At 37.9% G+C, this 27,467-nt stretch overlaps 2 protein-coding genes across 5 annotated transcripts; one reads left to right on the forward strand and one right to left on the reverse strand.

Annotated features, from left to right (window-relative positions):
- Positions 1–13: 13 nt before the first annotated feature.
- Positions 14–17,287, reverse strand: sp6 (Sp6 transcription factor). Of its 2 annotated transcripts, none has more exons than XM_086177123.1 (3): positions 17,092–17,287; positions 13,110–13,271; positions 14–3,229 (listed from the first exon to the last, which is right to left on the reverse strand). In XM_086177123.1, the coding sequence occupies exon 3, from the start codon at positions 3,106–3,108 to the stop codon at positions 2,200–2,202; it is 909 nt and encodes a 302-aa protein (XP_086033249.1). In that variant the 5' UTR covers positions 3,109–3,229; positions 13,110–13,271; positions 17,092–17,287; the 3' UTR covers positions 14–2,199. The 2 variants fall into 2 exon arrangements, with proteins under 2 accessions (XP_086033249.1, XP_086033248.1); XM_086177122.1 differs by lacking the exons at positions 13,110–13,271; positions 17,092–17,287 and adding exons at positions 5,262–5,305; positions 6,773–6,958.
- Positions 17,020–27,183, forward strand: scrn2 (secernin 2). 3 transcript variants are annotated; one of them, XM_086177120.1, is made up of 8 exons: positions 17,020–17,155; positions 18,747–18,909; positions 21,080–21,261; positions 22,652–22,851; positions 23,568–23,783; positions 24,651–24,816; positions 25,618–25,798; positions 26,169–27,183. In XM_086177120.1, exons 2-8 carry the CDS (start codon positions 18,748–18,750, stop codon positions 26,346–26,348), a joined length of 1,287 nt encoding a protein of 428 aa, XP_086033246.1. In that variant the 5' UTR covers positions 17,020–17,155; position 18,747; the 3' UTR covers positions 26,349–27,183. The 3 variants fall into 3 exon arrangements, with proteins under 3 accessions (XP_086033246.1, XP_086033247.1, XP_086033245.1); XM_086177121.1 differs by having other exon boundaries at positions 17,111–17,128; XM_086177119.1 differs by lacking the exon at positions 17,020–17,155 and adding an exon at positions 17,207–17,331.
- Positions 27,184–27,467: the final 284 nt, after the last annotated feature.

Genomic DNA, 27,467 nt, shown 5'->3' on the forward strand with positions numbered 1-27,467 from the left:
GTGTGTGTCCAAACAGTGTGATCTACATTACGTGCATTTTCTTCCTGCAGATTCTCCAGGAGAAAGTCACTGCTTTGTTTCAACAGGTTATTTATGTTTCTTGTTATGGAAAATCCACACCCATAGCTACAAACATAATGCACTGAAAGAGTAGGCCAATGTTTTTGTGAAAGTAGTGTTTGCGGCTGTGAATATGTAGGTTAAACACCTTCCCTCTACTTCAATCAGATACTTTTAGCAGTTAATTTCTGTTTTTATTTATTTTTTGGTGTTGTTTTTGTTGTTCAATTCTGGACCAGAATTAATTTAGAAACATCCAACCTCACCTACTTCTTAAGTTCTGCAGCTGCCCTTTTATACTATTTCGTTTTAGTCACTTGCTTTCTCATTAAATCATAATGTCTGTCTAACATACTTCTGATGATAATGTCTGAAAGTACAATAAAGTCTCTCAGATCATAAAATGTATATCCTTTCCAGCATTATAATTGGTGACATTTTGACAATAAAACAATACATTTCAAAAATAAAAATGAAATTGGGTGAATGTGATTTTTTTAATAGGTGGCCAAAAACATCCTTGTGTTGAAATTAACTCACTTTTGCTGACACTCACATACTGATCAAGTACTATACAATGTTTTTGAGTTGATTTTAAAAAGTACAGCCACACTCTGAGTAATTGTTTGCATTCAGTTGTTGACTAGCTGCAACTATTTTGACAATCCTTGATGCAATTTTTTTGCCCGCTTATGTAATGAGGATAGAGGGATCATCCTGCAATTGGCTTTGTGCTGCAGCAGTAAGTGTTGACAGCTTTGTTAGTCATGATGAGCCAGATGTGGCTGCTGTCATCAGCATGTCCCACCACAAGTGTTTAATAAAGCAGCATTTCCTCTCCAGTTTTATCTTCATGTTCTCACCTGCCAGCAAGAAGGCCATGCCATCACTTGTAAGTTCACTCTTTTGGCATTTGTTATTTGTTCATCCTGCGTGACAATTTGACTGATCATGTGACCACTGATTTCCTATATTTTTACCTCTGCTGAATGCAGTCCCTAACACTGAGTAGTGTTAAATGCAAACTGCCAGAGATATTTTCATTGAAAAACCAGCTTCACATTATAAAAACAGTATTTTTTCAAATTCAATATTATTAATTTATAAGTAAATTTTCAATATTTTGCTGAAGTTTGCTTCCTTGTGGTTTGTATTTTGCTGCTATTACCACTACAATATTAAGTATATACTAGTCACTATAGTGTGTTATGATATATTATGCTATCATTTATTATATTATATTGTGTTCAGTTATGCTATCAGCATAATAAGCTTGTTTGTATAGAACCACATTTTGCAGATAGTTACTGTAATTTGAGATTTATTTTCATGGTAACTTCATCACAAAAACACACCAGGTGTTTGGTTTGAACCATCACGTGGCCAAAGGGAAACTGAAATGATCAAATAAAATGCTATGTTTCAGTATTCCTTAAGCCTAAGCTATATTGAAATTAGTTCTAAAATGGTTGAAGACAAACTTTTCATTTTTTTTAAACAGTCGATGAATTTCATTGTAAACAAGTTAATAAAACCACCTTCAATGCAACAAATCCATGTGTTTAGCTCAAAATGTGTCTCTAGCTGTAAGAGAAGTCAAGCATCAGGCAACAGAGGCAGCTCAGAAACCTTCTATGTCACCTTCCTCTTTATCTGCAATATGTAGCTGATGAGACTAGTTTGATCCCGGGGCCCCCTAGAAGTTGTTTTTAAGAGAGATATGACTCTCACTTACTGCTTCTGATCTCCTCAGTATGGAGGCGTAATGAGAGGTTCATCTTGTAGAGCAACCTTTGTCATCAGTTTGTATATGCTGTTATGTGTGCTTGTGCGTGTGTTCAGTGTGTGTGTGTGTGTGTGTGTGTGTGTGTGTGTGTGGTGGTGGTGGTGGTGGTGGTGGTGGTGGTGGTGGGGGGTGAATAATATTGCCTTGGCCTTTTTAGTGGTACTTAGAGGGAATGCACTCCATTGCAAATTTCTATCTTTACTGTGCATTACTATCAATAGCACCATAAACATTCTGTATTTCTGTAGTTTCATCAGTAAGAATTTCTGCAAAATTTCTGTCAATGTCTTTGTAACTATCATACTTCTCCAGCAAAAAGAAAGAAGTTGTAGAATTAAATTAAGTCAATCTGACTACCCTGTGCCACTGGTGACTAAGGATTCTGTCTCACATTTCATCACCGTTTTTGACCCTGAGGTGTCAGACACACTCGCAGTGGCCTGAGGAGAGGTAACCGAATCGAAGCTCTTCTCCATCCTGCCTTCTCCATTCACCCTCTCCTCCCCATTTCCTGGGGGGGATTCATGTGTGCGCATGTGCTTGACAAGGTGATCATTTCGCATAAACACTCTTGGGCACAATGCACAACTAAATTTCTTGGCACCCGTGTGTGTCTGCAGGTGTCGCTGCAGTTCATCAGAGCGTGTAAATCGCTTGCCACAGAAGAGCCAGTTGCAGACAAATGGGCGATCGCCACTGTGCCAACGCAGATGGGCCTTCAGGTGAGATGTTTTGGCATAGGCTTTCCCACAGCCGGGAATGTGGCAGTTGTGCATATGCTTCCTCCTGCTGTCTTCGGTGCTCTGACCAAGCTGCTCAGCTTGGATGCAGTTGGGGCAGCGACACACCGTATGGCCAGCAGCTCTGGAAGAGGAACGTCGCTGGGGCTTTGGGCGTGTTGAGGCAGGGTTCTCCTGGGGTTCCTCCATTGTGAAGGATTCTTGCTGCAGCATGTCCGAGCGTGGTTCCATTTTGAAGCCGTCTGGATGGAAGAGGTGCGTGGAGTTGGAAGCCGAAGCTTGCTGTGATTGAGGTAGTGAGCACAGCTGGCGGTCAGACCCATATGGCTCTGAAGAGGACTGGAGGCCCATGGAGCTCCCCGGACTCAGTGAAGGTATGCCAACTCCTGGCCCTGCCTGGAGGTCCAACCAGGTCGCTGACTGGACATCTCGTTGGAGGTCCCACCAAGAAGGGATGTCCATGTCTTCAGAGCCGCCACCAGATGGTGCTGTTCGTAACCAGGGCTCGTAAGGATACGCCATTAGTGCAGCTTTTGCAGGTGCAGGACTGCTCAAGAGGTTGGCCACTCAAAAAGTTGTTCACCTTCGTCTCTTTGATAAAGATTACCACATGGTGGTGGTGTTGCAGCTACTGCGTTAAAATCTGCAGAAAAATCAAGACAAAATGTTACGTGCTTGCTTTTGTTAAAGATTCCTTTTTTCAAATGGTTCTATGAATCTCTGAAAAAGATAATCTATGCATATGAAAACACATTTATTCAGACTTATGTCGTCTCTTTTTTGCATAAATAGACATATAGTGTAAACTATCTTAGCTACTACATTTAAGGAGCTTACTCCAAGCACACCACATCCATGGCTAGTGATACAACAGTTCTCATCCTGAGTAGCCATGGAGACATAGGAGAGGGGGGAGAAAGACATGTCCCAGCAAAAACCTTCCAAATGCATCCGCTGCCAGGTACTTCCCATAGAGGACGGTCAAAGACGAGCACAACCAAAACAACATGAGGGGCTCAATGTGAAGGGAAGTGGTGGTGGTGGTGGGGGGGATAAATACTAGTGAGATGGGGGAGGTGAAGTGAGAAAAGGGGAGTGCTGACAGGAGAGTAGTTTGGGAAAAGAAAAAGATCCAGGGAGGTATGGCTGCAGGCCAAAGTCTATTTGTATGTCTCAGAGGTTAGTGGAGATGAAACCTGGCAGACAAGAGAACCTGTTTTTTTATGAATCACACATGATTTACAACAACAGCCCTTCAGGGGAGTTACAAAGGGAGCCCCCTACGCTCCACCTTTTCCACAGTGGCTGTAGAGTGTTTCAGAAACTGGCAGCTTTCAACAGATATACGAATAATCAATTTATGTGTATTTGTATAGGTATAGGGTGTGCTAATGTGGCCAAAACGAACTGACCGCTCTAGTAATCAGTCAGTCTGTTAATCTATGCAGACAAGGGTAGGTGGGTGTTTGCTTTCCAAAGGTGACCAAATACCTTGTAAAAATCCAGCTTGTCTAACACAAAGCTTCTCAGCTCCGAGAATTACTGATGGCATCCACCACTCCCCTATCCTAAACTGAATCTGCAATTATCTTTATGGCAGGAAACAATAAGAAACAGTCTGGAGCTGCAGAAGCTGATGCCCTTGGATTTCTCAATAATATATATCGCAAACTTCACAAGATCATGCAGTGGCAAGAGATTGGAATTATTCTAACATCCAAATGCATGACATGTAGACAGTTTAAATGTAGTTCTTCAGTCACACTGACAGAGAAACTACCCTGAAAAGCATTTTAGTTTATTGAGAATTCATTGTTTCTCAGTTTATTGTTTCCTGGGTGAATGCAGCCAAGCCAAAGGGGCCAAAATGTTTTCTCAGAGGTTCAGTAAAATCCAGACAGAGAAGCGTTTTACTTACAGTAAAAAGGTAAAGCAATTAGTTTGGAATTCTGTAATTAAAGGGCTGTCATGTAAGGTCAAGCTGATTTATTCCATGTTAGCCTAGAGCCCAAGTTACTGATCTGTATATTTTATTTATTTGACTTGGTCACAGGGTTGGCATGATACCCACAGTACTGTTGTCAATGATAGCACCATAAGCATATAGTTCAAAGGTGGTGTTTTGTTCCATGCCCAAAAGTATTGGGAACTTTCGGAGGTCTCGAGAGAAACAGATGGCACGGGTGGGGGCCAGGACAGGACAGGGTAGTGAGGGAGGAGGAGGATGATAAAGAGTAATGGAAGAGGTCGAGCCATAAAACCTGCCTGACCAAGTCCCAGTACTGCTCGCCGTTACATGTCTGACACTGAGAAGCAAGGCGGAAGGAACATTCTGAAAAAGCTTGTGAATATACTTTATGAAATAAAAAATACTACATTACACCATATTTTGGAGTCAATGCTGCTGCCAATAAGTAAAGGGCAGCGTTTTAAGGTTCTCATAATGAAGCTAATTTCAACACGATAGTGATGGAAAGCCTGCGTCTCAATATGATGTTAGACAGACATCTTTTGACCACAGAAAGAAGCCAGCTCACAACGTAGAACCAAATAAGTTTTATAAGATAATGAATTGTTTCAATGACATCTGTGATTTGATTAGTCGACAGCAATTACAAAATCTACATTTGCATTAAAAATCGAATGGTTGCTATAAAAAAGCCGACATCACAAACCTCATTCATTTACGAACTGATGTCCAAACAATGCTGTTGTCCAGCTGTGAATGCAGATACAGCAAATTGATCAATTATTCAATATGTAACATCATCATTTCGACAGGTTTCGTATTCATCAACAAGTACTTACATGGATATATGTGACAGGAAGAACATTATTTGATTAAATGAACTAAATGATATATCAGTCAGGGTACTTAATTATTTTAAATGCTTTCAAAAAATGGTTTACAAGACCGCATGTAATCATTCTTTCATTTCACTGATTTTAAGACTTTACAAAATGTCCAGATAAATAAATCCAATGCTCTGCTTCCCGGTCATCTCCAAGCTTGATGTGTATGATAGAAAGCAGATAAAGTAATTCTGTATGACATATTTACATCCTGTCCAATTGTCTTAAGAATCCGATGATTCATTGACAGAACAGATTTTTCAGTACAACAGACATGTTAAAGATAAGCTGCTATTTCATCTAATTGCCAATTGTTCACACAATTTATTAATTGCAGTTCTTTTTTGACATTTTTCCTATTTTTTTAGCTGATAAACAAAGTAATTGAAACGTAATTGGCTTTTTATCAGTTACATTATATCAAATCCTTACCCTTAATATATCGCACTGCAGAACTGATGCTATAATTGTAAATATAATTCTGAAAATGTTTTAAGTAATGTCATTAGAAAAATAACACCAATTTTTTTCATGAGGATGTGTCCCTTAGTATAATATACACGATAGATAATTTATTTATTGTAATGTATATCATAAAGTCAACTTAAATTGAGTGCAATGAACCATGGAAGTTGAGACTTTGATTGATAATGCTTTATAATTATATCATTATAATTATAAATTAATATTTTGTAAAGACACCAACAACTTTTGAATTGAATAAAAGTGAATAAAGATGTGAGATATTAAGTCACCCTCAGCAAAGCAACAGTCAACAAATCAGCTGTGCAATGCAAAATGTTATGACATTCACTCAATTGTCTATCAAGTCCAACTTCATGAGATGAAGTCGTACGACAAATTTGACTTGTCTTTTCTATCTTAATTGTTGATCCTGTTCATATGAAACAGGATGGAAAAAATATTAAATCCCTCACTTGAGCACAGAAACAACTCTGACACCTTAGAATTTCATTACATTAGAATTTCTTTCGAACATATTGAACGAAAATGACACCTTATTTATTTACATCCATAAATGTTACATCATTAATACTGTTGTAGTTCTGACAATAAAGATTTACCTGATTATTTGTTTATTTAAACAATGATTAACACATATATAACTATCCCAACCATATAAATCTTAGAGATGACTTAATTTACTATTCCTTTTTTTTTTGGCTGCTCTCAAATGACATGACCCCGTGAGGCAGACATATGTATGCATGACATGGCTAAATTTTAGAACATGGTAAATGCCATTAAAATTCAGGCTGAATTTAACAAGCAGTTGATATTTAATTGAGGTTAACATAAAGTGGTGTGTTACCTGTTTGTTGCTGGAGCTATTGAGACTGTTTTAATTCTGAAATAAAAGGACGTTTCCTGTAGATACTCAGACCAGCTGTTCTCCCCTTTGTCAAAACACAAAAAAAAATCACGTAATTTTCCTTCAGCAAATGCTCCAGGTGACAGTTCAAAGTTTACAGTGACCGTATATAAGTGACAGGTTTTGTTTTAGACGGTGCTTCTTGAGTGTCTCCATACCCCGCCCCCCCTTGGCTGCTCACACCCCCTGAAAACACACCCTCTGCAGCTGGAGGGCAGAAGGAGGCCTTTCAAAGGACTGGATCTCCTGCATACCTACTCAGATACATTTAGTTTATAGGTTCTAAGAGAAATTTTCCATTTCCATGTTGGGGCTCAAAACTAATCTAATACTGACAAATGATCAAAAACTGAAACAGCGGAAATTTTGAATAATTGAATGATATAAATAACTAAGATTTATTGAAGAATTTTTAATATGAATCCTAAATACATATAATTACATTGCACATTGAATGTGATTTAATAATTTTATAGAACATGAGAGTAATTTTGCAATTCAATTTGACATTTTTGAAATTCACTAATCGATGTATAACATGTTGTGTTTGATTTGGAATATTTTAACAATTTGACTTTCCTTGCATAATATTATTTTCAATTTTACAACAGACCATATTAGGAACATTCATCAAACAGTTCATCATTGTAAATAAGGAAAAACAGTACACTAGTGACATTTTCCTCTGAATATGATTGATACTATAAATAAAATCAGTAGTTAAGAGAAGTACTTTATATAACATTTATGGTATAGGTATTGATACAATGTTATGTATTATATAGTTATCTGATGCTTAGCTTAAATAAGTTGTTATTTACTGTAAACAGCAGATAAAGAATGTCACTGTACAAAGAAAAGTATTTTCTGACTGTTCATATGACAATAGACATTTTGAATCTTTGAATCTTGAATAAGTCAAAATGTGTTAGGTATTTCACAACATATACTGTCTGTCAGCATATTGACTGATTGATTTGATCAGTTTGACAGGTCTGATTTGACTAGTTTGCACAATTCTGCACTGCCTATCAGGTTGTTTATAAGTGTGATGTATCAGGACATCTGATGTCTGTTTGACAAATACTGTAAATCTTTCATGTCATCATTGATATTTCTTTGTTATTACATATTACATGTATCACAAACCTCTTCCTGCAGTGCAATAAATGTCCTTCGACATCAAATTTTTATCTTTATGAAGCCAATCGGAAATGTTTCCAGAGTTCGTTGTCTTTCTGATGAGAAATCAATAGCTTTCTTACATTGAGTCAGTGTTTTCAAATTTGACATGAGAGGTCGGTGTTTTTAGAATTGCTACATGTAAAATTGTGGTTAAATGGATGATGCAGCTAATTGATATTTTTTCACTCTGTGACAGTAGTATTAGCTCAAAATATCAATTATATACCATGTGAAAATACTTTGCCCCTCAACAGCTAGAATCAGGCTCTCAGGCAGTTCAGGAGTCAGCAGCAGAATAAAGAGGGAACCTTCAGTCATGCCACATATTAGGCCTCTTAATTTTTGGTACTGGGATGTTGATGCTTTTCTGACCAAACAACCTCGCTATCATTTCAGAACCACATAATATAAACAACAGGCCAACCATTAAATGTAGCGCTGGACACTGATTTCAGCACAGAGAATAAAAAAACACAACCCTTTAAAACAGTTGCAATTAATCTCACAGATGATCAGCAGCAGTGGTCTTACGTTCTCTCAGAGCCTTCAGTGTTTATCCAAAAATGTTCATTAGTTTTGCCTGTTTTTGAATCAATAACATTTCTTCACCATAGCTTAAATTTTTCTCTCGAGAGAAATGAGAATGCACTTAATCTCCTGACATTTTTTGGACAATTTCTTTCTGAGTTTTAGGTTATTTCCTGAGGAATTTCTTTTTTTTCAAAATGAATTCCCTGCCATTCTATGGTGATTTCACACTACTTCATCAATAATTTCCTGGTGGTGATGTATTATTTCTTGTTGATTTTTCCGTTATTTTACTTAATTGGTTACACGTTACTGATTTCTGTCTGATTTCTAATTATATTTAAGTAGTTTTTACATTTTTAAGAGATCTTATTTGTATTTTATGTAAAAGAATGAATGAAAATATGAGTGAGGAAGCGGGAATATAAACTTGAATCAAGGAGAAAACTCAAACCATAATATATACTTTTTTAAAACTGTTACAGGTTTCACAATACATATGGGAATATGCCCTGTAACTTTGTTTCAATGGCAGTCTTTTGCATGTGCAGGGACTGAGCAATGTCAACTTGTTGGTCGGCAAACGGAGGCTGTAAATCTCCTAAATGTCAACAGTCTTGAAAGCCACTTGGAAGAAATCAGATATATACCTACAAGCTATAATAGGAAGCAACCACATGTACTTAATATCTTGTAGAAGGGAAAATTGCTTGTCTCATACATTTAATATTTTACCTTGATATCCTCTTTTCAGTTGTTTTTTTTCCTCTTTTTTCTCTAAATTTAGTCAGTTCACCGAGTTAATTCCTTTCCTGTCGCAGCATGTTGGTACATCGATCGTAGGAGTTCTTCCTCTGAAATACTTGGTTGTATGACGCAAGATCCGTGTAAAAACAGTATATGATTACTTTCTATTGAGAGAAAAATAAAATGACCTATTTACTCTCATGACATAAGGTTATCATATAATAAACAGTAGATGTGGCTTTTTTGCTCCTATTTTTGCAAATAATAATTGCAAAATTCGACTGCATAAACATGTGGGACCCTATGTTTGCAACACATCTTGCAAAATGGCTATTATTCAATGTCTTTCTGAGTTCATATTGAGGAACACAGCAAACCACACACCACACTTTTGAGATATTCTCCAAAATCACCACACTGGCAAGCTTTCCCCCTTACGGATACATACGAGGCCTTGTTCACAAATAATTAATCAGTCAACCAACGTCAACAACTCATCAATTAAATATGTTTAGATACTTGTGTGGCATTAATTTTATGGTGCTCCAGTGTCTATTCTCCTTAAAATGAAAGTTTTAGAGACAATTCTGACAATGATAACATTTCTGTCAGTACTATTATGCTTGAATAACTGATCCAGTCAGGGTTGCATAACTGGCTTTAAGAGGCCACTTTAGCATCAGAGAAAATAAACCCCCCGTCAAATGAAAAAATAGTCTAATGTGACTCATTATCCAGTTTATTTAAAGTTTATGTAAAGAGAACTCCTGGCAACATTTTCTGTTTTCATTTTGTAAGTTTTGAAATGTTTGCTTTAGTATTTTGTTTTTTATTTTTTACTATCATAATTTCTGAATTATTTTATACTGTCCTGTTTTTATTCTACCTGTAGATTTTCAAGTAATTCAACATAACTGGAAAATAGTTCCCAGAACTTTTAAAGTGTTTATTGCAGCCAACCAAACAGCCATCATTCTTTTTGGGGCGGCGTGGCGCAGGAGGTAAAGCAACTCTCTTTTTGGAACCGAACATTCCCACCTCCTCCTAGTGTGCCAAAGTGTTGTTGAGCAAGATACTGAATCCCTAACTGCTCCACTGGCGCTGGTCGACGGCAGCCTACTGCTCATGGTTCATCCATGATGGGTTATTTGCTGAGAACGAATTTCCCTACGCGGATTAATAAAGGATAAATTATTATTATTATTTGATTTTATTTTAATGCCATAACTATGTTATATCTGCTCATCCATACACACTCAAGCTCCAACAATGTTTTCTTACCAATTATGGAAAGAGCTGTCTCAGGGTTTTGCATTACAAAACTGACTTAAAGTCAAAGGATATACACAATAATTTCAAGAACATTACAAAAGGTTTTGTGCTAACCGTTTCAGAGAATTACATTTAAACATGATTCTTTCAATGACAGCTACAGTAGAATTTCAAATTGTCTTCTCTCTCAGAAGTAATAATAAGATTTTTCTCAGTGACTTCACTTGAAGGAACTAAATGGTCTTTGGGGCATGAAAAATGTGAAACTAAGCTTCCAGAATTCAAAGATGAAAAATATGACTGAAACATTAGAACAGAATATAATAGAAAGTGTCTTTAATTGTCCCACAATGAGGAAACTTCAAATTTCATTTGGAAGTATCTTCTAATGAAATATCTTCTAATTTATTTTGTAAGTTCTTGTTTTGGAACAATTTGGGGTTTTTTTTCTGCTGTTTTTGAATTACAACACAAACATGTTAAAACACATGTATGTGCTTCTTTTGAGCTTCCCATGAAGAAAACTTTCCATTCAACTGCAAGGAAGCGATGATATACCGTGGTTTTAAAGACGTTACTATTCCTTCTGAGACATTGACAGGTTTAGGAGAAAAGTACAGTCTGGAATGGAATGTGTCTTCTCTTAAACTAAACTGGCACGGCATATTTCAAAATCCCAAAACCAAGACCCTAAAAAGTGCTGCTACTATGTATACATTTCATCTGCTGTTTCAGTTCCTTGGTCCTTGCATTTAACTTACTTGCTACCTTCTGTTTCAGCTAACACCAATATTAAACTATCTTAGTATGATGCTTTATGTCTTAATTCTCAGTGAGTCAAATATTTCAATTTTTTTTCTTGTGACATTGCATTTTATGTCATAAAAATGTCAAGGTAAATTGAACTATTGGCTTACAATAAAAGCTATACCAGCTTAAACAACGCTATCTGCATCTGAACTGGTTTTGTAGCTTCTCTATAACAACAACTGCAATTGACACATTTTGACACACACCTATAGAAAGGGCTTCTATGTATCAGAAGCATAGTAATAATATTGAGGTTAGACAAATGACATGTCCCTGGGAAACCTGCAGCCCTACGCTTGTGTGTTTTACTTTTTTTCTTTGTCCTGACAGATTCAAAGGACGAAAAGCTGGAACAGTGGGCATTGCTGAGCTGCTTATCGGTTTTCTCAATTTTAAGTAAACCAGATTGGGTTGAGCTTGACAACAAATCACAAGAAAGGTTTGTCAACTAATTTGTGAAGATTGAAATGCTTGTTTTCATGTTTTCAGGTCTGATGTGAAATATATTTATAGAGCCAGCTCTCAATTTGAAAATGTAATTTGAAGATAGCTTTTATTTACAATATGTGTTTGTGTGTAGAAAAAGTAGGCCTCCCCTTATGTTGTCTATAAACTGCTTCCAAAGTATTTCGTTGTCTCTGATCCTGAGGCAGCATAGAGCCTCTGGCAGGTGGAAGTTGTTTCGGTCTCACGGGAACCAGACAAACCGTCCCAGTGATACACAGAGTGCCAGTACACTAAAGCTTCACTTCCTCCAGAGACAGAGATTTATCCAAACACTGTAAGAAGTTGTGAGTCCCTTTGCTTATCCTTGTTAATTATTCAGAATCCCAGTGGAGGATCTGGCCCACACTCATCCACTCGGTCTTTTTTAACAAGCAGTCACTCATCACAAGGCCAACTCCCTCCCACCCTTTCAACTTCAAACCCAGTGATTTCTGCAAGCTGCACTTTGATTGTACAAAACACCTGTACTTTCCGAGGAGCGACTTCCTTGGGAGCCCCCGCCCCCCATCTTTGATTGTTAAACAGCAGTGGCGCCATCGTTACTGTCTGAGCCGCCCTGCTTCCCTCAAATCTTCCCCCCTGCCTTTTAACCACAACTTGAATTGCTTTATTCTATGTAACCCTTTTTGTGCGTTCAGTAGTTGTAAAACCAGAGATTTTTCACTGACATCACATTCTCTTAATCACTCACCTCTCTCAAAACAGGTGTGTTCTTCCTGTGTCTATGACCCACATATCAGTTTGACAAATAAACATAAAATGAATCTCAAAATGCCTTAGAATGACGATGGAAAAAGAAAAGCAAAATTTACATTAAACTTTCTCGTTCCTATCAATAAAAAAAAAATCACAAAGAAGTGGAAAAACATACAACAAAAACAACAATATCTAAGCTTGTTGAAATTGTGAAACAGAAAAAATATTCAATTTGTGTTGACTTTAAAACATTTAATTTCACATGACCATCTTGAAATGCTGGAAATAACTGAAATTATAACTGTAATGTATCAAATGTCTTCATGTCTACATGGTATATGATTTAAAATATTAATATATAAAAATGTCTCTTTAAGCAGAATATTTTTAGAGAGGGTACTAATTTATATCTGAATACGGGTCCGAGAGCAACGAGCTATTCTAATGAGATTCATCATTTCTAGCAATGCGTTTTCAAGTCAGGTGTACAAACAAGCAGTAATCCTTCGAAAAGACAGACACACAATAATACCGTTCTTAATTAGACATCCTGTCTCCTCTTGCAGATTAATATCCTCTGGGCTTCTCACCAGGTGTTTCCGTCCCTTAACACTCCTTATCCCCCTTGGTTGGCCCCCTGCATCATCTCATCACTTGAAGAGTATGTATGGCTGTATCTTGCTCTGCAGGCAAACTGAATATTGTAACATATTAGTATTAGTGCATGGGTTTCATCATGCGATCTGTTTCCACATAAGCAATGGAATTTGACACAAAAAATATGAATCCTGTCACCTCTGTCATCAGGTGAGGGAATTAAATTCATTTTACACTTCACAAGAGATTTAGCGACCATATTTGTATCACTTTCAAAGCGATTTAGTAGTGATTTGATAGATTTTGAGTTTGATTTCACTTTATCTGTACTTCTTTCAGTGTTTGTGAGGACATGGTGTGTGATGCTTGTCAGCAGACTGCGGCAGATCAAAGGCCAGTGACCAGGTGCTGTTCAGGTAACAGGTTGTCTTCTCTCAAATCTCTGAAGAATTTGTGCATGTTTTTCTAAACATTCCTGGGAAGCATCATGAAACACCACTCACCAGTATCTGCCGAAAATATAACTCAATATATCTGAAATGCTTGAAAAGAAATTAGTGCCTACGCAGTGCTGATGATTGATAAACAAAGAAAAAAAATCAGACAAACAAAAAAAGATCATGACAATAACTGGGCTGGTGTTGCTGGTGTTGCTATGATCACCTGTGAATATTAACTTTTATTTGACTCGTAAAAATCTGACCGTCATAGCTAGAGTTAGTTCGAAAATAAGCTCGGCTGATTTGTTTATCAGAGAGGAACTGTTTGCGGCTCGGCATCTGACACGAGGAATTACTACAATGCTGAAGAACAGGTTCATGGTATTAAAGCTAAAACTCAGAGAAACAGTCTACTCAAACTTTCTTTAAAAGAAAATTATCAATCACAATTGAGACAATTGAAGACACTTGTATTTGTTTAGTGTGTGTTGTAATGTTATAGTAAATCATAAGTGTATAACGTTTACCTTTATGCCAGTATAAGGTCTAACCATAAATTCCTTGTATCAGTGAGTCAACCTGGCAAATAAAGGTGATTCTGATATCTACACAGCAGACATCAAATAATTCAAACAAAAGTACTTCTACAGTCAACATCTTGTTGCTAGGAAAAAGAAAAGCTGTAAAAAATTCAAGAAAAATTCATTGGACTTCATTTACTTTCACCCTTCTGCACTTGTATTTGGTCATTTGCCATAAAGGAGTTCAACTGATACAGTACAATAGCCATTCAGTAAAGAGTGTGCGATACCACAAGTGAAAAAGATGGGTTTATATTAATGTAGGAGCTTTCTTGTATAAAGTTGGCAGGAGTTGAATCATACGGGTAAGAAGGCACAAATAATGAGAACCAGCACACTTCAAAAAACCATGTTTTATAGATAATTAGCTGATCAACAACAGAAAAACAGTGATGAAGATGACTTTATTGTGCGATGTCAGAGTATTGTGATACATGTGGTGTTAGAAGAAGACAGGAAGCAGAGTTGGGGGTAGCAAAGGTGAAAATGTTGAGTTTCTCTTTTAGACTAATGAGGATGTTTAGGATCAGTCTATCAGAGGGACAGCGCAGGTTAGATGTTTTGGAGATAGGGTCAGAGAAGCCAGACTGAGATGATTCTGTCATGTACAACGGAGGGACAGTGAATATATTGGCAGAATGATACTGGGGTTGGAACTGCCAGGCAGGAGGCATAGAGGAAGACAAAAGAGAAGATTTATGGATGTAGTGAAAGAGGGCATGAAATTAGTTGGTGCAAGAGAAGAGGATAGAGCAAATAGGGTTAGATGGAGAAGGTTGATTCACCATAGCAACCCTTGAAGAGCAAAACTGAGAGTAAAAGAAGAAAAAGAAGTGACACTTCCTCAAGTTTGATTAATTGCGGGTTTAACATTTGTATTACAATTCATAAAAACATTAACAACTACTCTGATTCAGGTGCTATTAATCTTTCTGTCACACCTCTCACATGTAAGCTACACACACACAAACACACGCACGCACATGGACATACACACGCACACACAGACACACACGCGTGCACACACACACACGCACACACACAAAAAGTTTTGCTGTTGGGAGGATTGGTTTCTGATATGGTCTCCGATGGGGAGAGGATCCTTGGTGATGGTCCAGACTAATACATACAATACATACAATAAGATAATGCTTTCACTAGACTTTACTCTGGGGAAGTTACAGATAGTGCCATAAGAAATAAATGCAACTGATTTTTTTGTTTTTTATCTAATTTATTTGATGATTAATGTTGTTTTTTAGAAAATAATTTAGAAGCTTTGTTGGATCCAGGTTCAATACATGCAATAAGATATTTTTATTATTTTAGTAAGTTTTCAATAAACTTCGAACCAGTACAGCCCTCGACTTTTCCCAATTTTTTTAATTTTGGCCCACTGTGCGTTTTGAGTTTGACACCCCTGGCTTAGGTCACTCAACAACCAATGGTCTAGAGACACTCAGCCGTCTATTGATCACCACCTGGTGGCGAGTGCATTATAGGGCAGGCAAACCTGCTTGACAGACCTGGTAAACCCAAACGGTTCGTTTAAGATAACTCGGGACCTTTTTTCGTTGGACCTTCTCTGTAATTTCTTCAATTCATATCTCAAGATTTATTTCCTCTGCATTCTGGGGGAGGTTGGAGGGATAAAGGGTACACAATTACTGTATTGTGTGTGGCTCTGTGTGTGTGTGCAATACAGATACAGATGCACGTATACAATACATTACTACTTCTAAATTGAGGCACTTAGAAACACTACCTCATTTTTTATTTTCGATTTCATCATACACACCTTAATGATTAAACACTGTTTGAAACTTCTCACAGTAAAACTGATATTGGAAAATTAGGTTTTCCATTTCAGCACTTTAACATAAAAATCTAAATTCACCTTGAAATACTCATATTTCAAGTCAAAATGCTGCAACTGTATCTGAAATATTTTTCAGTCAAATGAAATGTCAATAATATTTCCTGTTTAATGAAGATTTTGGAAAGAAGATTTTCAAATTTAGTTGAAAATGTTAGAAATTGATAGGAGAACATTTTAAAGGAACAATGACTACTTGACCAATACAGAATATTTAAAAGGTCAATGTGAAAGTGCAGTATATTCACATGAAAATATGTATTTGCATGAAAGCGTTGCAAAATCGGTTGAAAATGCAAATCTGCAAGAGGATGTTGCAACTTTCTCTTTAATTTTCCACAAAGTTGGAACCTTTAGCATGGTCATCATTGACTTTATAGAATATTTAAAAGGTCAATGTGAAACTGCAATACATTCACATGAAAATATGAATTTGCATGAAAGCGTTGCAAAATCAGATGAATATGTAAATCTGCAAGAGAATGTTGCAACTCCCTTTAATTTCCCACAATTTTGGAACTTTTGCACGATCATCATTGTCTTTATAGAATATTTAAAAGGTCAATGTGAAACTGCAATACATTCACATGAAAATAGGGATTTGTATGAAAGCGTTGCAAAATCAGATGAAAATGTAAATATGCAAGAGAATGTTGCAACTCTCTCTTTAATTTTCCACAAAGTTGGAACTTTTGCACGGTCAGCATTGTCTTTATAACTTGTATATGATTAAAGTGTTTTTAAATCTATGTGAAAAGGTTGCAAAATGTCATGATGCGTTCACGTGTATGTAAAATGATTGTACATTTATAAGTGTTTCAAATGTATGGCTTTTTTTTGTACAAAACCCTGTGGAAAATGTCATTCAATCACATAAAACAACAAGGTGCAATGCAAGCATTTTATTGGCGACACTGCATTGTCGTCAGTCCACTGTCGCATGTACGTGTGGCGTGTTTGTGTTTGTGCGCGGCGAGGAAAGTAACCCTTCCAACGCAGACCCAGGGATTTCTACGTCACCTGACTCGCTGTCTCCTGCCTGCTGTCGACTTGCCCGGTACTGCTCGCTCTGTTATTAACGAAGGTAAACATTTCGGTAGCTAAATTCTCGGCGTAGTTCGAGTCGTGTGACTGTTAGCGTAGTCAAACGAGGGGACTCGGACCGACTGGAGCGTCAATGCTCGCAAAAGAAACGCGTTACCGCGGCCGGACTCCGCCGTCGACGCCATTCATCTGGTACAGACAGGCCTTCTACCCACGGTGATGACGTCACTAAATGCGTCACTACTGCCGGATTCACACAGAACTTAGTTTTGAATGCGGTAACGGAGCATGTTGTTAGAATAGCAAGAGATTACCGCCAGTTAAAACAGTATTTCCGGACACCTGCAGTAGGAATTAGCACCACCACCACCACCCCCACGGGCACACACGTCAGATTGTAAATCCTTATGTTGTCAGTCGTTGGTAGTGGTGGCAAACTGTTCATTTGGTGGAGTCGGAGAATGGAGAGTTACTCCAAAAATATCACTTCGGCCAGTGCTGTTGCCCCATGGCAGAGGGACACTACTACTTTTCAAGTGGTACAGTGCTAAAGTAGCCTATAAGCATTTTTGGCCTACAGTTAAGATGTTAATAATATAACTTGTTGTTGCTTTGCCTTCAATAAAATGTGCACAATTAATAGTCTATACCACTACCACTTCTACCACTGCTACTACTAAGAATATTAATGCAGCAAACTGTTGGTTTTGCTCTTTAGATATGATGAGACAGTAGTATTTCTTAGTCAGTCTTATTTATAAACACAGCACACCAGCCAAAGTTCATTCAAAGTTTACCAATGCTTAGTTCCGGTGAGTGAATGCCGGGGCTGCTTGCTGCAGCTGCTCGCCGGTTACTCGCCAGTTACTAACATGTACTGAACCGTACGGTGTCCTTGAGTGTCAAGAAAGGGACATTCAAATACTACTACTACTACTCACTGCTTTGACGCAAACCTACATTTGACAAAATTTGATTTGAGCATTTTAATACAGACATTACTGAACAATCCCGAGTACCTTAGTCTATATCCCTCATCCCACTGTCCTTGCCTCATTTACATGCCTCACCCCTTGGCTAATGACATCACATTGGCCCTCATGATGCCACAATAATAATAATCATAATCACGTGCATAAAATATGTCAGTCCCAAAACAAACACCAGTGTGTTAAACCACTTATATATTACAGTTACTTATTTCTTAGAGTCACTGATTAGGTGAAGTCAGTGCATCAAACCACCTCAGTCAGCAGTGTTTTTGGTGAGTCTGCTAACTCGTAACAGCAGCAAGAGGACTCTTTGGGTTGAGGGAGACCAGAGACTTGAGATTCCTGATTCCGTATGAAGATTTGAATCATTTACTGGGTAATTCATAAACCAACCAAGTCTAGTTGTTGGTTGAGTCTCTTGAATGTCTAGCCACTCTAATATTTATTCAGCATAAGAAGGAAAACTTAATTTCCACCCCAATGATTGAAATTGTGATGGAACCACAATGGACATTACAACAAGGGAAAAACAATCTGGCACTTAATTAGATAATGTTAACAAGAAGGAAAAATGTTTGACACTTTTCTGAAATTATTTCAAGGTCTTTTCAAAAATTTGATTTTGTGTCATCTTTCCAGGATGGCAGGGGAGCCGATGTCGTGTGACTGTTTTGTTTCCTTACCGCCGGGCTCTCGTGATGACCATGTAATTTTTGGAAAGAACTCGGACCGTCCCCAGGATGAGGTACAGGAGGTGGTCTACTACCCAGGAGACTCTTATTCCTCAGGGTCCATGCTGGAGGTAAACATACAAACTGGTAGTGATACAGAAAGTCACACATCTCAGGAAACGATGCATCACAATGGATAATGCATAATATGATGCTGTGGTATGACACATAGAGATATTCAATAGGGAGGCACAATTGCCTTTTATCAATCTAATGGTTAATAAATTGCAAAATTCCATTCCGCTGATAAATTATATTTTCCCTTTTAATCGTGGTGTTATCAGGGCTGATAAAAAAAATCTGTCCTGTGGGCTGATTGCACCCCTAGCTCCTCACCCTCAGACTGGTCAGCAGCAGAGGTTCATGGTTAAAAGGATGGCAAGTGGTCTTGATGAGGAATCTCTTCCCGGCTCTTTCAACACAATTGCACACTGTAGATCACATCAGGGTCCCATTGTGTGGCTGGTGAGCTTTGAGTTGTAGACCTACACCTTTGTGCCTGGGGCAAAGGCCTCTTCCTGGTACTGGTTGTCATAGGCCCACTTCTGCTTCAGTAGCTTCAGGTGGCACTGAGAGTGCAAAGGTAATTTGCTGATAGCATCTGCTCCCTTGGTCTTCTACAGCGCGATCCACCTGGACCACCTTGCTGAACCCAGGCTGTCCTTGGTTGGTTTACATGCATAGTTTAACAGGACTTGTTCTGAAGTTCTCTCCCATTTGTCCAATCGTGAGGCTTAGGTGGCTGCAGGTCTATCAGTATTTTCCAGGCCCCCCTCTCCACAGAAATGGCCACATCCCATGTTTTCTCTTCAGGGGTCAAAGCACTGAACAGGTCAGCCGCTGGTGAGGAGGGCAGGATCTTTGTGCCAGCATTTTTTCCGCTGCTCCCCACATTGATCTTATAGTTCAGGCCTGTTGCGTTTCTTCTATCTGGTTGCTCCAGTGGTGGTCATGGAAAGCCTGTGTGGTGAGTCTAGGGCCGGCCCATTGATCACATAGCTTAGCTTCAACTACCCATCAACTAATTCATGGCTGTGACTCTTTGAGACTTTGTAAATAATCAAATTTATCACATTTTAATCTAATTTCAATATTTGATACAAGAAAAAAGAAATTTGAGTTTGTTCGATGAATTAATCAATACATATTAGTTTAAACTTCAAAATCTTGTTTATTTTCTAGTCTATGACACAGACCAACAGATGAGTTCAGAAAACACATTTGTATCCCTTGTAAAAATGACCTGTTTTACTTCCATTTCAATGTCAAACAGCTGGTGGATTTTTTTTGATATTGTCTGTCTGGACGTTCATAATTCTAAATCAATTTAGAGCGCCTCATAGTACCCCTTATCTTCTACCACAGAGAACAATTCTCCATGTCACCAGTGAATAGGTCAAATTAGCCAAGGTGGACTTAGGCATTTTGTTCCTGAATTTGAACCTCAACAAGTGGTCCAGTGTTAACTGCTCACACTCTGCTTGGTTGTATTAGCAATGTCGTTAACTTCTGCAGCAAAGTTAAATTTACCGTCCTGTTAGCTGGTCCTAACATGAGTCCATCAGAGGGACAGCACATGTTAGCTGTATAGGAAATAAAGTCAGAGAAGCTAGATTTAAATGGTTTCGTCCTGTACGGAGAACGGATGTGAATGTGTTGGTAGAAGGATGCGGGGGCTGGAACTGCTCGGCAGGAGGCCTACAGTAGTAAAAGACGACATTAAGTTACCCGTAGTTTGTGTGAGAGAAGAGGATACAGAGATTATGGTTAGATTGAGGAAGTTGATTAGTGGTGGCGACCCCTGAAGAGAGTAGCCGAAAGGAAAATAAAGAGAAGTACTGGCTCCAAAATGCTTATATTCAGGGGCTACACAAACTAAATTGTAAACCGCAGCATGATTGTTATTTTTTTTTCCATCTGGATGTGTCTTAAAATTAAATTTCCCTTTAACCGGCTGACCTTGTCTCAACCAGCATATAAAAAGAAACGTAATGTCCCTGTTGCTTTGGTGGTATTGGTCTAAGTTATTGTCTTCACATCATCCAACTGACTTTGAGAGGGGACTTTGTCACTTACCTTTTGTAACTGTCTAGAAGGGATATAGGGATATTCAGTTTTATTGGAACATTGAACAGTGAGCTTTTTTTCAGTTTGATGATGAACAATGTGTGTGTGTGTGTGTGTGTGTGTGTGTGTGTGTGTGTGTGTGTGTGTGATGTTATTTGCTTTCTTCCTGAGCAGTGCACATACATACAGATCCCCCAGGTGGAGCAGACCTTTGCCGTTGTTCTCAGCAAACCTGCCTGGATGTGGGGGGCTGAAATGGGAGCAAATGAGCATGGGGTTTGTATTGGGAACGAGGCCGTCTGGACCCGTGAGACTATCGTCCCTGGAGATGCCCTGTTGGGCATGGACCTGGTCCGGTGAGTCACACAGCCTGGTTCACTACATTAGGAACAAAAGATTAGTCATTCTACAGCTGAATTTTAACCTGATTAGAAGTGTAGCTTGTAAGAGGATTGTTGCAGCTGTCGAAGCGTCTTTGTAATCTCAGGGTATAAAAATAGTCTGCAGCAGTGGAGATCTTCCAAGTGACATGAGCGACAATAGCGTTTATTAAATTACCAAAATGGGGAAGTCGGTTTCCTAACCAGCTGTTGTGGAATATCGAGAAAATTGATACATATTGCTCTTTGCTGGAAACAGCATAAAGGAGTCCAAAATTGGTATATAGTCTTTGGTCTAAAATAGTTTTAAAACTGTTTACCAAATTTACAATGAAATATTGTGTTTATTTTCTATTGTTGATGTTAATGACAGAAGTATCGTCAGCAAAAGGCAAAAAAAAAATTGCAGTCTGAACACGCAACAGACACATGGTATTGAAAGTCATAGTATTAAAAAATAGCAGTCCTTCGAAATGAATTAATTAAGTACAAAGAAAGCAAACCAGAAACCAAGCGCACACAATGTCTTGTTGAAGATTCCTGCCACAAATAAAAAAATTAACAGGATCATCATGTCTACACCAGCATTTATATGGTCAATAATATCCATCCATCCATCCATCTCCTGCCCCTTATCCTGCACTCAGGGTTACGGGGCATGCTGGAGCGTATCCCATAATAGTTTTTTGTTAATAATAATGATCCTGTATGGTCTAGAAACAGTGAAAATGATGAAAAGACAGCAGACAGAGCCAGAGGTTGCAGAGATAAACATTTTGAGGTTCTGTGTGGGAGTGGCGAGGATGGATAGGATCAGGAATGAGTTCATCAGAGGGACAGCACATGTGAGATATTTTGGAGAGAAGGTCGGACAAGCCAGACTGAGATGGTTGGGTCATGTACAGAGGAGGGATAGTGAATATTTTGGTAGACGGATGCTGGAATTGGAGCTGTCAAGCAGGAGGTCTAGACAAAGACCAAAGAGAAGATTTATGGACATAGTGAGAGAGGAAATGAAGGTAGTTGGTGTGAAAGAGGAGGATACAGAGAATAGGGTCAGATGGAGAAGGTTGATTCGCTGGTGATCCCTGAAGGGAAAAGCCGAAAGGAAAAGAAGATATTTGTTTATATTAAATGCTTGTATCTTAGATTTTTAGAAAGTGTTGAATTTAATTAATCCAACTGACACAATATCAGTATACAGCTAACACAAATGTTATACATCGGGTCAAATGCAGATCTATACTTGATTGTTCCCCGACGAGTTCATTTATAGTATATTCTGTTCACACCTATTGAAAAGAAAATATCCATTTTACAATAATCCACCGTATACATGCAGTTAGCACATTTATTCTCCCAAAAGGTTGGGTCTGGAGCGAGCTCACTCTGCCTGGGATGCTCTGACTGTCATCACCAACCTGCTGGAGCAGTATGGACAGGGGGGGCAATGCAGGGAGGATCCAGAGCCCTTCAGCTACCACAATACCTTCCTGTTGGTCGACCGCAATGAGGCCTGGGTCTTGGAGACAGCTGGGCAGCTGTGGGTTGCGCAGAGAATCACAGGTAAGGAAAGCAGGACATTCCTGTCAAAATCTCCTTGGTGTTGCAGCTGGACTTGAATTTCTTCACTTGAAAAGTCATCAGTTGGTTCCCTAGACATTTAGCTGCTTCCCCATATTCATCATGTCACTTTTGCTTTTCACTTGAGTGGGATAATATGAAGCTCCAAGGAATACTTTTTTCATTTTCTTTTCCGTCAGCGGCCAGAAATCCTTTTTTTATAGACATTTAAAGATTGATGGGGGCATCTTTTCTCAAGGTGACTGTTTTGAACGCTGCATTCAGATGCACTTAAAAATATCTATTAATGTTTTCAAAACTACTGGTATGTTTATGTAGATTCTCAGTTGTCATGTCATGGTTATTCATTTTCAAATCTTGTGGCAACTGGACTTATTTTATCTTCTTTCTTGAAGAGGTCATACAAGAGGCTTCTTCAGTTCTAATAGACCACGGGAGGTTTCCAAAACTCCCGTTAAATACACATTAAGCTCTAGACTTATCTACGACAGGAGCCTGGAACACCTAGAGAGAATTTTGTCTAAAAATTAGTTAGTCAACTGTTCTAACGAAAGCGATTGCAACATTTTCAAGCAAAATATATATTTTAATATATATTTGAAATTTAGATCTTCTAAACAGAATTTCCGGGGGTTTCAAATTACTGCCGCCTTAATGACTTTGGTTTAAAGTAAAATATTGTTTGGAATTTCCTGCAGAGGGCACAAAGAACATCTCTAACCAACTCACTATTGGCACGGAAATGACCGCAGAGCACCCAGAACTCCGTAGCTCTGCTCAGGCCCAGGGGTGGTGGGACGGTGTGGGGGAGTTTAACTTTTCCCAGGTGTTTAGCCCGACGCAACCCCCTGCCAGGATGGAGCTGGCAAAACAGCGCTACAATGGAGGAAAAGGGTTACTACAGCAACATGATGGTGAGGGCACCCAATTTAATTTAATTATTCTACTTATTATGCTTGTAATATTTTTTCTGCATTTGTGTGACATTTCATGTTTATATCAGAGCAGCATTTTCTTTAAAAGTCAAATGGCCCAATCAATATCGATTAGTTGAATGAAATCTAATGTCACTGCAGCAAAGTTATTAAAATCAACATAGACATTGACATTTGCCGGACACCTCAGTTAGTAATCATGAATCTTTAATGGCCAGCATCATCAACACCTTCATTGGGAGTGAAGACCAACGTAAATTGAAGGATAAATGTTTGAAACAAAACTTGGTATTGTCATTCAGAGTTTGTGCTACCGAGATGCTGAGACACATGTGTCTTGATTTAGGGCTGGATGGAGCTCACCAGAGTCATAAAATTACATCTTTGCGGTTTTCCAGGTTGCTTTTGTGTTTAAAGTATAATCAAATAATCTTGGTTTTCAATATTTTCTTGAAGGAATTCTTTCTTTCAATTAGAAATTAAATAAACCCTTTATTAGACACCTTCAGTATAATGTGACTATACAAACATGGATACTTGATTCTGTGCAGATGAGCAATGCGGAAATTCTATTCTTTAAAGTGATGATGGTTTGATTGACTAGATAATTAGCAAAATCATTAGTGTGCCTGCCATTCAAGCTAAGTTTTTTCGCTTTTGTCTTTTTGGCCTCAAATCCCGCAGAAAGAAGTATTAATCTTACTTAATTAAGTTTTTGACATCGACATTGATTCTTTGTATGGAATTTTTCAGCAATACTCTCTTGTCAAAACTGCAATTTCCAATTTCTTTGACGACAATCTGACTATGCTCTCTGCTTTCTTTGTGGTGGGGGTTACAATTAAGGCTCGATGACAGCAGAGGTGATGATGTCCATCTTGAGGGACAAAGCCAGTGGCATCTGCATGGACTCTGGAGGTTTCTGCACCACTGGTAGTATGGTGTCAGTCCTGCCCCGAGACCCCAGCCATCCCTGCATCCACTTCTTTACTGGTACTCCAGACCCCTCCAGGTCTGTCAACAACCAGACCAGATTTTAAATGTAAATATCATGGTGTTCACTGGTTGAGGTTTTACTACACTATTATCAACAGAATTCTATTTTAACTGATTCTATCTATTTAATTGATATTTGTAATACATTTTAGTTTGCTACTTTTTCGGAAAATGATTTACGTTTATTTTTTCTGTGTTTTCTTGTTCACTTGTAAGTGAGTTTTGCAACTTAAAACATAGTCTTTGTCATGATTTTGTAATTACTCATGACAAATAACTTAAAAGCAGTGATTGAAATGTAACAATTATCCACTTTTGATGTAAAGATACATTTAAGTGTCATTTTTGGTCATTTCCAACAACATGTAATTAAAACTAAAAGAAGCCCTTGTAATTGCTTTTTCACAGTAGAAATTCTCATTATTTTATTACAGACACACTCACAGAAACACACATACCTATATAAGTTTCTTATGTTATTATTCTAGTTAGTTATTCTTATTTTGCAAAAACTGACACTTGAAAAGTCTCAAATCCAAGAAAAGATTTTCCAACTAGCAAAAATTGTTGATTTCTTCAAAATGTGGAAATTACATATTTTAAGGATGAAATCATGCTGTTTAGAAAAAAAAACATTAGTCCCATTAGTATAAATTATTTTGCAGCCCATATAATTATTTACATTGATTAATTTAGACAATTTGTTAACCTTTTCAGGTGCTGTCTTTCTCACTCTTCTTTTATTACATTTTACAAAGCTGATTTTGAACCCAGTCATCATATGTTGTTTCCTTTTTTTGCTTCCTTGCAATGTTAGGTCGATATTCAAGCCTTTCATCTTCTCTGAGGGCTGCAAGCCAGTGATAATGGTGGTTTCCCCTAAGTTTGGGTCAGAAGATCCTGCAAAGAAACAACCACGTTTTCAAAGCCGTGTGGATCGCAGACACGACCTATACAGGGCCCACCAGGGGGCACTTGTCTCGATGGAGACTAACCTGGTAAGTTCCTTATTGTCCCAATCACTTATTGTAAAAACACCTTCCCACCAACATTGACAAAATACCTTTCATCAAACAACTGTTAATCTTTATTTCCAACCTAAGTTACACACAGCTTAATTCTGAAAAAGGCACAAATTCATGTTTTTATGGCAGCTGAGTTTCCTGACAATTCTTTCTTTCGTGAACATTTGAATTGTACAAAAAGGGAAAATTATACAATATTGGAATTATATTGCTTTTCTTAAAATAAATACAAATGAAAATACTACAAGTCAGTTGTATAACTAAATATTGTTTCATGTATTGTATAAACATCAGTTGTAGTGCATGAGTAGCACTGTTGAACAGATCTGGACTTTTCTTTTAGGACAAGGGTCTTGCCCTCTACGATACCCTCCGGGACCTGGAGACTCAGTGTCTGAATGAAATCACAGCCATGTTGAGGGGAGATATTCCTGGAGATGAACTAGGAAACCTGTTCTTTGACTGTGTGGACACAGAGATTAAATTTTATCAGCAAGGATATGGGCTGCTTGACGGTTGTTAAAGATTATTGGATGATTGTTTCCATGATAGGATTGTATACATTTTACAGGGATTATGATGTGGGACTATAATAAAAGTCACATTCCCACTAAATAGCAAGTAATTCTTAATTTTCCTAGTATAAGTTGATACTACAGTATATATTACAAGATGAATACAGCAATTATGAGTAGAATGGGACAATTCCATCAGTGAAAATAGCTCTCTCCACACATATATTAGTGTCAGTATATGATGGATGACATGAAAACTTCCCTAGTTAATATTTTGTATACTGGGGTTTTATCAATGTGTAAGGTTTGCTGGACACAGACATTGTATAGTGATGGCATTTGATTGAAAGTAGGTGTTGATATCACTGCTGCTGCATCCAATTCCGCCATTTGGTTGAAACAGTGACAACATAAGCTGGTGTTACATTGTCTTAATGCTATGTTGTTAATTTACTAATCATATGTCCTCAAACCTTACAAAGCTGAATATCTCAGCAATACATTTGAAATTTTCATATTTAGTTTGTTGGTTTATAGATAAATCGTGCATTTTCATATCAACCTCATTTTCATGTCACACCCCCATGTTTCTGATAGCTGATTTAAAGTGCATTGTAGCTGTTCTTTACATGATACAAAAAAGTTTCAAGTTGAAATTAGCTCAAGTATGACAGCACAGCTCAAAAATAGGTGATTTGTTATCAGCTGTAATGTTAAAACTAGATTTGATGTTTGTTTTCCTTTGAAAAAATTGAATAAAGGCCTTTCAGTAGCAAAAGATCCCTATGATGTTACAAATACCAGCAAATCTGTGGTAATAAAATGGCAGAGGCACGAAACCGTCATTCGTTTTAAAGAGGATTTTTGTTGGGATTTGAATGTGATAAGTAAAACATCCATCATCTGCTGCTTATTCTCCACCCAGGGTCGCAGGGGATGCTGGAGCCTATTCAACATGTGTCACAGATTTATACCAATCATCAAAATGTCAAATTTATTTTTATTTTGCAATTACTGATTTCAACCACTTGATTTGAGATAACATTTTAGCACTCCACTATTTACACAGACTCAGTTCCTTTAAAAGCAGATGCTTGATCTGTAGCTGCTGCGGAGTTGACATCATT

This window comes from Fistularia commersonii, chromosome 29, assembly GCF_037954325.1.
Source record: "Fistularia commersonii isolate RoL2024-O1a breed Wild chromosome 29, RoL_Fcom_v1.0, whole genome shotgun sequence".
In the NCBI taxonomy this organism is placed as follows: Eukaryota; Metazoa; Chordata; class Actinopteri; order Syngnathiformes; family Fistulariidae; genus Fistularia; species Fistularia commersonii.